Below are 12,011 nucleotides of genomic sequence, written 5' to 3'. Positions count from 1 at the left end.
GAGAGAGAGAGAGAGAGAGAGAGAGAGAGAGAGGAGGAATAACCGTGGTACATATGGCCAGCAAAGTCCTGCCCCAGGAACCAACTTCCCCGAGTCAGGCCCCACCTCCCACTAGTTACCCATCATGAATGTATCAATGGGCTGACTTGTCAATTAGCTCATAATGCAACCACCTTTCAACAATGCCACCAGCCTACAATACCTGAGCCCCTGGAGGACAATTAAGCCACTGTTTGAGGCACACTTGCCTGAGCCTCTGGTGCTTACAGCCAAACTCACTTCTGACACTCAACATATGACCGAGGGACCCTCTCTAGGAGCAGGCAGGGCAGATTTTTCTCTTGGGGGAAAGTTTTCAGCTCCACCTTCTAGGGGCCCACTCAGTCCTGAGGTGTGGGTGGGAAGCTCAGAACAAAGAGGAAGTGGATGGAAGGGGAAGCAGCAAGCCAGAGAGGAGCATTGTGCAGATGCCTGCACAAGCAAAGCCTGCAGACTGTGGCTGGAGGCAGGATGGACCGCAAGCCAGGGCACCCAGAGGTAAGTGTTAGCCAGGAGACAACCTCGGAAGGGGTGTCTATTTACCTCCCACAGCACCAGCCTCCCAGCACCCCTAGATCCCACATGATTGGCCTGCAGACGGCCACTCCTTGCTTGATCTATGATCACTGGACATCAAGGTCTCTGGCCACTGGACAGCCAAGTCCTGTCCTAGTCTGAGGCCCACAGCATAGCCCACAGGGCAGGAACCCCGACACCTTGAGGCTTGGGAGGCTCAAAGACCCAGCCCCCAGTTCAGCCAGCTGCTGAGATGCTGTACCAAGGAGTGACTCTCCCTAGACAGACTGTCCCACCCCAAGGATTCGAAAGATCCACAGGGCCCAAAGATGGGGCAGATCTGCAGCTGCTTAGCTACCCTTCATTGGGTGTCCTCCCCTGACCTCAGAGGAGTCCCCAGCGGCCAGAAGGTCAGAGATCAGAGTCCCTTGGAGGTCCTGATAATGGCTGTTGTGCTCTTAGCTTTCTGTCAGTCCAGAGGAGCCAGGAGAGATGGGACCGCAGCTCTTTGAGGGGCAGCCCTGGTGACCTTGGCCCAGAGCATCATGCCTATCCCTCCCCTGGAAGTTATAAGGAAGGGTCAAGGCCGGAAGCTAGGCTCCCAGAGCTGCCCTGGTCACCTGAGCTCTGCCCCCCACCCCCCATGGGTTAGGGAGAGAATACACCCCAAGCTCTACTTTGGGGTGAAGTGACCTCCTGACCCCCTTCTTCAGGGAACTCTGGTAAGAGGGTGCTGGGCTCTTGTGGGTGACTCTGACTCAGGCCGTCCCCCACTCCATGCTCCACTGGAGGCTCCACTTCCCTGTAACGTTGGGCCCCAAGGGCAGACACAGCCCTCGGCCAGGCTCCTGTAGCCCACTCCCTGTGCTGAGGCTAGCCCACATGCTCTGCAGGCTGCTGCCCAGCATGAGCCCTAGAGGACAGTGGGACTGTGCTCACTGATCTTGGAATGATAGCCTGACCCACAAAGCTGAAGAACACTCTCTCCCTTCCCCTCCCTCCCGTTTCCATACCTAGCCTTAGGCTCCAAATCATCCAGGCTAGGAGTGAGGTCAGCTCCTGTCCTTGTGAGCATCCCTGCCAGGGGGTGGGTGACCCATCCTGAGAGGTTGGCCAGGCTCTTTGTAGAGTGAGCACCCTGGGAGCACACAGCCAGTTCTCCATCCCAACTAGCTGGAGCTGCCCTTGCAGGCTCCAGCCACGGACAGCAGTGCAGGGGGCCAGGCTCAGCTCTTGGTGGCCCTTCTGTCATGCCCCACTTTCCAGCCAGCTGCCCACCCTGGGGCCAAAATAGGGGGCCAGCTGGGGAAGGGAAGCAGCTATTCGTGGCCAGTACAGAAGACTGGGTGAGGCAGCCAAAGCAGAAATGGCACTTTCAGACCTGGTTTCACTTGCGGTTGGAACAAGGAACCGAGACTTGCATATGAGACACAGCCGGCAGCCAGCGGGTGTAAGCAGCCAGCAGCCAGCCGGTGTAGGCAGCCAGCAGCTGGCGGGTGTAGGCAGCACACAGCCCTGGGAAAGGTATGCAGTCTGGGCTGGCCCCATGTGTGAGCTGAGACTGGTGCCTGAGGGTTGGAGTGTGCATCTATAGGGACCGCCAAGGGAGGCGGCACCGTGGAGATGGGTTTGCTGGTGACACAGACTGTTCTGTACAGATGCTGATACCTCTCCAGATAGCCGCGGAGGTCTCCAAGCAGCCCTGCTCCTCTTCGCCCCATGGTCCACACAGCGGAGTCATCATGGTAGGACAGGAGAACCTAAAGGGGGGCTGGCTGGGGACTCGGCACTCTAAAATCAAATTCGAACCCAATTTCTAATCAGATCCGTGTTCAATTTTTTTTTTAATTTCCTAAATATTACATCCTGGGGCTTGAGTAGCGAATACAAAACCCAATCTGGTGGTGTGCATGTGTGCATGCCTCTGTGTGTGTGTGTGTGTGTGTGTGTGTGTGTGTGTGTGTGTGTGAGCATGTGTGGATGTGTCCATGTGTGTGTGTGCATGTGTGGATGTGTGCATGCCTCTCTGTGTTTGCATGTGTGTGTCTGTGTGTGTGTGTGCATGTGTGTGTGTTTGCATGCCTGTGTGTGTGTTTGTGTGCGCGGGCACGCGCACACCCGTGCATACATGCCAGGCTGAGGTCACCTGGACTGCTGCATATCTTGTCCATGTCTCATCACTGCAAAGTGGACCAAAGAGAGGACTGTAGATCACCTGCCCCCCCCCCAAGGCCTTGCTCTGTATCCCTTATCCCCCCTTGCTCACCCCAATCCATCCCCAAGAATCTGACGGTATTTGTTAGAGTACAGGGAGGGCTGTCTTGACGGCTAGCAAAGCCGCTGCATGTCTCCTGCAGGGCCTGGGGATTCTGGCTGTACTGGGGCTCGGCTCTGTGGCTCTCACCTTGTTCCTGGAGCAAGTGCCCACTTCTTTCACCAGTCATCAGATGTGCCCTGAGGATGTGCCCTCCTGGTCCTGGGAGGGCCTGAGAGGAGATGCTGGGCAGCTGAGAAACTCTTGTCAGTGAGTGAGCTCCAGGGGCTCTCATGGGGTTGGGGGGGGAATGTGTCTTCGCTGGGTTCTGCCTCACTGGGTCCCTCAATAGGTGATATGGGTCATGGTGAGGTGGTCATTATCCCAGAGGTGGAACCCAGATTCCCCTAAAAGAATTAATTCCCTGTGGTCCTCTCTAGGCTGAGCATGCCCCATCCCCCAGGACCCTCGCTGTACAGTCTCCTGAATATCACCACACTTAGGGTTTGTGGAGCTCAGGCTAAACCTTTTCACGTCACTATTCTCTCTCTGTCCCTTTGGCCTGGGTTCAGGTCCTGGTGCCACACTGGGGTCAGTCGCTCTCTCTGACTGGGCAGCCAGACTGGAGCAAATAGCTGGCCAGTGGCTCCTACAGTCACTCCTGGGTCCCCTTTTGGTTCTGTCCCTAGGCTGATCCTCGTGGAAAGTATCCCCCAGGACTTGCCATTTGCAGCCGGCAGCCCCACGGCCCTGCCCCTGGCCCAGGCTTGGCTGCAGCTTCTTGACACTGCTCAGGAGAGTGTCCATATTGCCTCGTACTACTGGTCCCTCACTGGACTTGACATCGGCGTCAATGACTCATCTTCCCAGCAGGTTGGTCCTGGATGTTTTTCTGACCATGAGGCACAGGCTGACTCAGCTCTTCCCAGGTGCCGAGTATGCAGCAAGTCACACTGCTGTCTGTACAGGGCTCAGCTCTGGGCTGGGGCTGCAGTAGAGCAAGTCCAGGCCCCCTGGGTGGCTCTTGGGGCAGGGGCAGAGGGACTGGGGCTAGTGTGTGCATGATGTCATTTATTTGGCCTCTAGTCATGAGCCAAGACGTGGCATACTCTGGGCTGTGGGCAGAGGGCCAGCCTGAGGTGGCTTCTCATGCTAGCCTGGCCTTGCAGGGAGAGGCCCTTCTACAGAAGTTCCAACAGCTCCTGGTCAGGAACGTGTCTGTGGTGGTAGCCACCCACAGCCCAACGTTGGCCAGGACATCCACGGACCTCCAGGTCTTGGCTGCCCACGGTAGGTGTCTGCGTACTGGGGTTCTTCTGTGCTGCGTGGGCTGGAGGCTACAGAGAAAACCTCAAGGCTCTGGAGCTGGACTGTCCAGAGGGGTCTCAGGTCAGCTAGTGCCTTTGTTCCCTCACCTGCAACAGCCTTGATCAGTAAGGACATTCTGAGGGCAAAACAGTGAACTCAGGGGCAGACCTCCTAGGCTGTCCTGAAGCGTAAAGAGCCAGCTCTAGGCTGGAAAGGAGGGGTTTTCTGTGCCCCGCCTAGTTCCCCCACAACAAGGTGGAGACCTGCTGTGTTTATCAGTAAGTTTCAAGCACCGTACCTAGGTAGATCCATCTATTCCAACTCGACTTTGTTAGCCTGGTCTACTTCCCAGCCATGTGCCCTGGTCCCCCTTGCCGCTCTTGTGACATCCTTGTTTCCATGGCGACTCCTCCTGGAGTGGCCACCTTCTTCTCCTGGTCTGGCCTCATGGCTACATCCTCTCCTCTCCTCTCCTCCCCTCCCCTCCCTTCCCTTTCCCCCCTCTACCTGGGGCCCTCCCACCCAGACTGGGAAAGGAAGTCCTGCGGACTATCTCCTCTGCCCAGTTTTGGCTCTTTAGTTTCTTTATTAACCAATCAGAGACAATTGAGGAGCAATGTTTACACAACACTGAGACAGGAGATTCCTCAAAAGCAGTGACAAAAGCAGAATCTGTTAACATTTAACTCACTGGTGGGTTCAGCAATTAACAATCCAATATAAAAAGACCGACCTTGATGCAATGTGGGTGAAGGTCACCTCTACAGCTCTTCTATCTATCTATCTATCTATCTATCTATCTATCTATCTATCTATCTATCTATCTATCTATCACAGGTGCCCAGATACGACATGTTCCCATGAGGCAGTTTACTGGGGGCGTCCTACACTCCAAATTCTGGGTCGTAGATGGGCAGCATGTGTACGTGGGCAGTGCCAACATGGACTGGCGGTCCCTGTCTCAGGTGGGTCCCAAGGCCCAGGGATGGGAGGAAGCCCAGGTATAGTTTCTCCTTTTCCATCTCCAAGGGCAGTTTGTGTCCTTAGGCACCAGAAGAAAGCTGACATTGTGAGAATCGCAATCAGACACTTGGGTCACATGCCACTTTTGCCATGCTATAGCAGGGAACCAATCAGGGTTGGTTCTACCAGTTATAAGATTTTACGCAACCCTGCACTCAGGTCCTGGAACAGTATTTAAGAACATCGACAGATGTTCAGGCCACAGGGCACAGGGGAAACGTGGCTTACGTGGCTTACATGGCTGGGGAGGTAGCTGCAAGTGCAGTGCTTGCCTTGTAGGTGAGAGAGCCTGAGTTTTATCCTTAGAATCCATCTAAAACAGTGGGCATGGTAGCATACACTTGTAGTCCCCGTGCTGGGGAAGTGGGGATAGGTGGACCCCTGGCGCTTGCTGGCTAGCCAGCCTCTCCTAATCAGCAAGCCCCACGTCCCAGTGAGAAACCCTGCCTCAAAAAGACAAGAGGGGGGCTGGAGAGATGGCCCACCAGTTAAGCACACTGGCTGCTCTTCCAGAGGGCTGAGGTTCAGTTCTCAATGGCTGTACGGCAACCCACAACAAATTGTAGCTCTGGTTCTAGGGGATCAGATGTCCTCTTCTGACTTCTGTAGGTACCAGGCACACAAGGACATACATGTAGGCAAAACATAGTCATACACATAAAATAAATTAATAGTAATAATAAAAACTAAGCCGAGCAGTGGTGGCACACACCCTTGATCCCAGCACTCAGGAGGCAAAGACAAGTGGACCTCTGTGAGTTCGAGTTCAGCCTGGTCTACAAAGTGAGTCCAGGACAGTCAAGGATACACAGGTTTTTAAAAAACCAAGATGGACACCTCCTGAGATATGACACCCAAGGTTGTCTTCTGGCTTCCACACATGCACATGCACCTGTACACACATGAACACCCTTGCATGCATGTTCACTCCCATGCACACATAGAGATGGTAGATTATCAAGCCAGAGATATCTTAGAAGTGATATATTTCAAAGGTCTGAGTTGTGGCTCAGAAGAGCCATATGCGATTAGCATCTGCACATCCCTAGGTTCAATCTATAACAACAGGAGCGCATGCACATGCACACGTGCGTGCGCGCGCACACACACACACACACACATGTACACATGCACAGACATATACACACATGCACACACAAGCACACATGTGCATGCACATACACATATACACACCTGCCAGTCCAAATAGTATCTATAAACATAACATCAGGACAGGCATGGTGGCGCATGCCTTTAATCCCAGCACTCGAGAGGCAGAAGCAGGCAGATCGCTGTGAGTTCGAGGCCAGCCTGGTCTACAAAGTGACTCCAGGACAGCCAGGGCTACACAGAGAAACCCTGTCTTTAAAAACAAAACAAACAAACAAACAACAACAGCAAACCCATAACATCAAGAGTTACCGCTGGACTGCGTTTAACAAAGGTTTTATCTCCTTTGTGTCCATATGCATTTCCTATTTTATTGGCTTTGAACATCGGAATAGTGTTAAGGAAGATGGATTCTCATGCCCTGTCCCACCCTGAGCTGATGGTGCCTAGCTGCTGCCAGCTGAACAGGACTTGCACCCCAACTTACACTCCTAGTGGCTTCCACACAGCCCCAGGGGGATCTTTGCTCTCCACATCCACTGACCCTGATCCCTACAGGTGAAGGAGCTGGGCGCTATCATCTACAACTGCAGCCACCTGGCTCAAGACCTTGAGAAAACATTCCAGACCTACTGGGTGCTGGGGGTGCCCCAAGCTGTTCTCCCTAAGCCCTGGCCTCAGAACCTCTCATCCCACATCAACTGCTTCCACCCCTTTCGAGGTCTCTTCGACGGAGTTCCCACCACAGCCTACTTCTCGGTAAGATGGCTAGCCCATGACAGCCCTGGGGATGCTGCAGGAGGCAGGCTCCACACTAGGGCAGGATGCTGGGCCAGCACCAGCAGTGAGAGAGAGGTGCCAGGAGGTGGCAGACTTGAGGCCCTAAGACTCTCTCAGGCTTGAGAGGCTGCTGCTGGACTCTGGGAAGGGTAGGGGAGACCCAGGACACTGGATATTCCTTACTCTGAGGGAAGGAAGGAAATTCCAGCAGCCCCCTTCCCGCCAAGGCAAGTCCCTTGGTTGGCCCAGAGACTGGTCCACAGCAGAGACAGCAGCAGATGGAGCAAAGTGCACTAGATGTGCAGCACCCACCTGGCGTGAGTGGCTCTACCTCCCAGGCAGGGCAGGCCCCCCTGGCATCCCAGGATGCCTAGCTGCATCACTGGCTCTGAACCAGGCTTCTGGAGCACCCCTGGCCATTGGGAACTGCCTCTCTCACCACATGGGTTTCCTAGGTAGTGTGCAGTGGAGCTATAAGCTCAGGAAAATCCTGATTCTTTTTTTTTTTTCTTTTTTTTCTTTTCTTTTTTTTTTTTTTTTTTGAGACAAGGTTTCCCTGTGTAGCCTTGGCTGTCTTAGACTTGCTTTGTAGACCAGGCTGGCCTCGAACTCACAGTGTTCTGCCTGCCTCTGCCTCCCGAGTGCTGGGATTAAAGGCGTGTGCCACCACACCCGGCTTTTTTGTTTGTTGTTGCTGGTTTTGAGATGGTATTGCTGGCTGGCCTGGAAGTGGTTACAAAGATCAGGCTGACCCCCAACTTAAGCAAAGAACTACTCCTACCCCCCTAAATCGGTGGTTCTCAGCTTTCCTAATGCTGTAACCCTTTGGTATACAGTTTCTCGTGTTGAGGTGACCCTCCAATAAAATTATTTCATTCTTACTTCATAACTGCAATTTTGCTACTGTTATGAATTGTAATGTAAACATCTGATACACAGGATATCTATGTATCCTTTGGTACCCCACCCCACCCTCACAAGGGGTTGTGACACACAAGTTGAGAACCACTGTCCTAAATGCTGGGACTTCAAGCAGGCACTACCACACCAGGCCTCTCAATCATTTTTTGTTTGTTTGATAGTGTTTTGTTGTTGTTGTTGTTGTTATTATTTTGGTTTTTGGTGAAGATCCCCTTAGGTCCCTTTTAGGAAACTGAAGGGACAGGCTGGCATAGTGGTGCACTTTGGAGCCAGAGGCGAACCAGATGAACCTGGAGTTCCCGGCAGAGTCATCTGGGTCAGGAAAAGCCTGACTCAACAGTGGCAGTCAGTGGCAGTGTCCTGAGAGATGCTTCTCCCACTGTAGGCCTCGCCACCCTCACTCTGCCCCCGAGGTCGTACCCGGGATCTCGACGCAGTGCTGAGAGTGATGGAGGGTGCTCGCGAGTTCATCTACGTCTCGGTCATGGAGTACTTTCCCACCACGCGCTTCATTCACCCTGCCAAGTGGGTCTGGGTGACGTCCACCATGCTGACTGGCAAGTCCTGGGCTCGGTTTACCTCCAGCCGAGACCCCTGCAGAACCCTGACCCCCCTCTTCCTAGGTACTGGCCCCTGCTGGACAATGCGCTACGGGCAGCAGCCTTCAATAAGGGTGTGCAAGTGCGCTTACTGGTCAGCTGCTGGTTCAACACAGACCCCACCATGTTTGCTTTTCTGAGGTCCCTACAGGCTTTCAGTAATCCCTCGGCTGGCGTCTCGGTAGATGTGGTAAGAAACTGACCCTATGGGCTCGGGGGAGAGAAAATGCCTTCCCTGGCCCTGCCCACTCTGACTCCCTCCCATCCCCTGAAGAAAGTCTTCGTTGTGCCTGTGGGCAATCACTCCAACATCCCGTTCAGCCGTGTGAACCACAGCAAGTTTATGGTCACAGACAAGGCAGCCTACATAGGTGAGTGGCCGGGATGAGATGGCTGGGAGGACAGAGGGCATGGTCTGGGGACCAGACAACCAGCGCAGCTCAGCAGGCTGAGTCCTGAGCACTGAGGCCCAGAATGCTGGTAAAGAACCAGTTCCACTATGTGAAAGGGCTACCATTACGGGAGTCTGGTGACAGCCGAGTGGCCAGTGTTCTGAGCCGTCCTTCAACCTGTGGCGAGCGCCACAGCACAGGCTGGGCTGCAGAGGACATAGGCTCAGGGACCAGTGTCTCTCCCTCCCCCCCTTCCTCCAGGCACCTCTAACTGGTCGGAGGACTACTTCAGCAGCACCTGTGGTGTGGGCCTGGTTGTCAGTCAGAAGGCCCCTCATGCCCAGTCAGGTGTGGCCCCCGTGCAGGAGCAGCTAAGGCGACTCTTCGAACGCGACTGGAGCTCGCACTACGCTATGGACCTGGACGAACAGGTCCCAGGCCAGGAGTGTGTCTGGCAGGGCTGAGGCTTGAGCAGTCTGGCTGACTGCTCTAGGTAGACATCGATGCCCGGCAGGCATTCGTCCACCTAAGCTCAGAAACTGAGAAAAGAACAGCCGCCTGTTGGGGCCTGAAACAGTCATCTGGCAAACAGCTTCCGGTAGAGCTCCAAATGGCTTTTAACATGAAGAAGAGTCTAAAGCAGAGGAAGGGCCGCAGTGACACAGAAAGAAAGCAACTACATTAAGTGACCCCAGAACCCAGCTGTGCCTCTCTGCCCACCCATGACAAGTCGCTAGGGCCATCCCAGGTATAATGCTGGTGCCGTGCAGCCCCCAATAAAACCCTGCCACCAGCTTGCAGACCTGACCGAGGTGAAAATTAGGCATTTCTGTTCTCCCCCCGCCTCTGTGTGTGTGTGTGTGTGTGTGTGTGTGTGTGTGTGTGTGTGTGTACATATCTACATGTTCATGCAGATGCACAAGCCATGCATGTATACTGGTCGCTGTTGCCACTGGGTGTCTTCCTCCACCTTAGTGTTTCAGACAGGGTCTCCCTGAGGACCCAGGGCTTGCTGGATTGGCTAGACTAGGTGTCCATCAGGCCCCAGGATGTACCCAGGAATCCTCCTGTTTCTGCCTTCTCCAGCATTTTGAATTACAAGGCAGTTGGCTTTTACCCGGGTGCTAGAGACCCAAACTCAGGTTACCAGGCTTCCACGGCAGGAACCTCACCTAACAAGCTATATTCCCACTCCCCGTGTGTCATGTTCTCACTGTGTGTGGGCCATGGTTTTCTGCCGACCTCTGGGGTGAAATGTTTTGTCATGGCTGAACCCGCAAGCTTCTCCTGGCCGGGCAAGGACTGGGCCTGAAAAAGCTTGCAGCCTCAGGAAGACTCCGCCCCTATGACCACCCACTTCCTCCAGGGGTCCCTCAGGATACCCTAAAGCAGCAATGCTGTCTCACAAGCAAGGTGTCCCACTACGCATGTCTAGCACGCGCAGGGACTCCCAAAGACCGCATGAATACGGTCGCTCCCGAGGAGGCCCGTGTACATGAAGGGAAGTTTTGTTAAGCCCTGGCCCTCAGAACAGGGGATGGGGTGGGGAGGTGGGGGGGTGGGGGGCGTTGCTGGGAGGGCATGAGCCCCCGAGGAGCCACCTCCAGCCTGCCTCATCAGGAGCTGGACTTGTGGCTCGCTGTTCTGTGGGGACACGGCTGTAACAGTGGCATAGGGAGGGGGCTGGTGAGTGGGACCAGGGCTGCTGAGGTGTGGCAACTGGTGGGGGTGGGATCAAGACCTGCCCAGAGCTAGTAAATGGTGTCCTGAGGACCAGGATTAGCACTTTTGATATGAAGCCAGAAAGGCTGGATGGAGCCTGGCGAGAGTTCACCGTCCTGTGTGTCGAGGCAGGGTACCAGGTCGTGTTTGCTTCCGATGGAGTCCTGACCTTTGATGCTGTGGGCTATGACCCTGAGTTGGGAGCCTTGTCTCAGCGCCCAACCTCTCACCTGGGCTGAGGCTCAGGTGCACCTGCCCTGCTGCTGTTCCAAGGGTCACAATGGGCTGGAACTCAAGGATGGTTCAGGGTGTGAGGAACACTGCATGTTAAACGGATGCCCAGCGTCCCTCTGTCCTGTAGTCTCGGATGCCCTTTCTCTGCACCCTCCTTCCTTCTGGGCTCAGGGAGAGCTAACGTGACTACACTAGGCAGGGCTAAGCTCTTACTATTGCATTCGTACTGTTGAAGCCACCGCCACCTACAGTGTCCACTTTAACTATCAGCATCCCTGTCTGTGCAGAAGGTCCCCTAAGCCCAGCCTGCTTCCCTGCCAACTGTTCGAGGATCTGGAAGTGTGGCTGCATGAAGCTCAGGACCCACACAGCCCTGCAGGACCCGAAAGGTGCTGGGGGTGGGCAAGGCCAAACCCTGCAATGGCTGCGACTGCTTTCTGTCCCTGCCCAGCTCTGTCCTCCTAGAGGGCATGTGTGGGTTTGCTCTTTGTGCCCTGTGAGGTTCTCAGACACCCTCCAGGGGAGATACCAGTTTAGGCTGCCCTATTGGCTCAGCCAGGAAGGGTCTATTTCACCCACTGGCGTTAGTGCCAGACTTTGTGGTCTGTTCTAAAACGGACCCATCTTTATAGGTTTGGAGGGGCTATGGCACTATGGCACGGCCCATCTTGGTGCGGCAAACAAAGTCTTCATGGGCTCCATGGTATCCAGTTCCTGGTACCTACATGTGCTCCCGCCTTGAGGGTGGGCATTGTCTCTAATACAACGTACAAGCTAAGCAGATGTCATCTCCTCAGTTGAGGGGCATGAGACTGCACCATTGTCTGTGGGGGAGGCTGTCCCTTGATGGCTGTGCAGGCAAGTCTATGTGATAAGAGTACCCGATGGCTCCCAGGCAACTGACGTAGCCAGCAATCGTGGCAGCTTCAGTAGCCCCTCTCCTTCCATCTGAAGATGAGACACAGCCCCTGCCTACATCTGATGACGTCCCTGTGGAGCCTTAAGTAGGGGACCCACCTGAGACAGGCAGGGACTCCTGACCCTTGGAAGCACGGACTAATGAATGTGTGCTTGACAGATACTCTCTTTAGTGCTATTGCCTGGCACTTGGAA

General features: G+C 54.6%; 1 protein-coding gene across 2 annotated transcripts; it reads left to right on the top strand.

Annotated features, from left to right (window-relative positions):
• Positions 1-428: 428 nt before the first annotated feature.
• PLD4 (phospholipase D family member 4) lies at positions 429-9,749 on the top strand. Of its 2 annotated transcripts, none has more exons than XM_084791950.1 (11): positions 429-537; positions 2,214-2,300; positions 2,913-3,079; positions 3,499-3,682; positions 3,979-4,099; positions 4,955-5,082; positions 6,809-7,009; positions 8,337-8,476; positions 8,575-8,740; positions 8,825-8,921; positions 9,204-9,749. In XM_084791950.1, exons 1-11 carry the CDS (start codon positions 511-513, stop codon positions 9,404-9,406), a joined length of 1,521 nt encoding a protein of 506 aa, XP_084648076.1. In that variant the 5' UTR covers positions 429-510; the 3' UTR covers positions 9,407-9,749. The 2 variants fall into 2 exon arrangements, with proteins under 2 accessions (XP_084648076.1, XP_084648077.1); XM_084791951.1 differs by lacking the exon at positions 429-537 and adding an exon at positions 2,017-2,079.
• The last annotated feature ends 2,262 nt before the right edge of the window (positions 9,750-12,011 follow it).

This window comes from Acomys minous (assembly GCF_964271855.1).
Source record: "Acomys minous genome assembly, chromosome: 8".
Classification (NCBI taxonomy): Eukaryota; Metazoa; Chordata; class Mammalia; order Rodentia; family Muridae; genus Acomys; species Acomys minous.
This window is presented reverse-complemented; position numbering and strand designations above follow the sequence as displayed.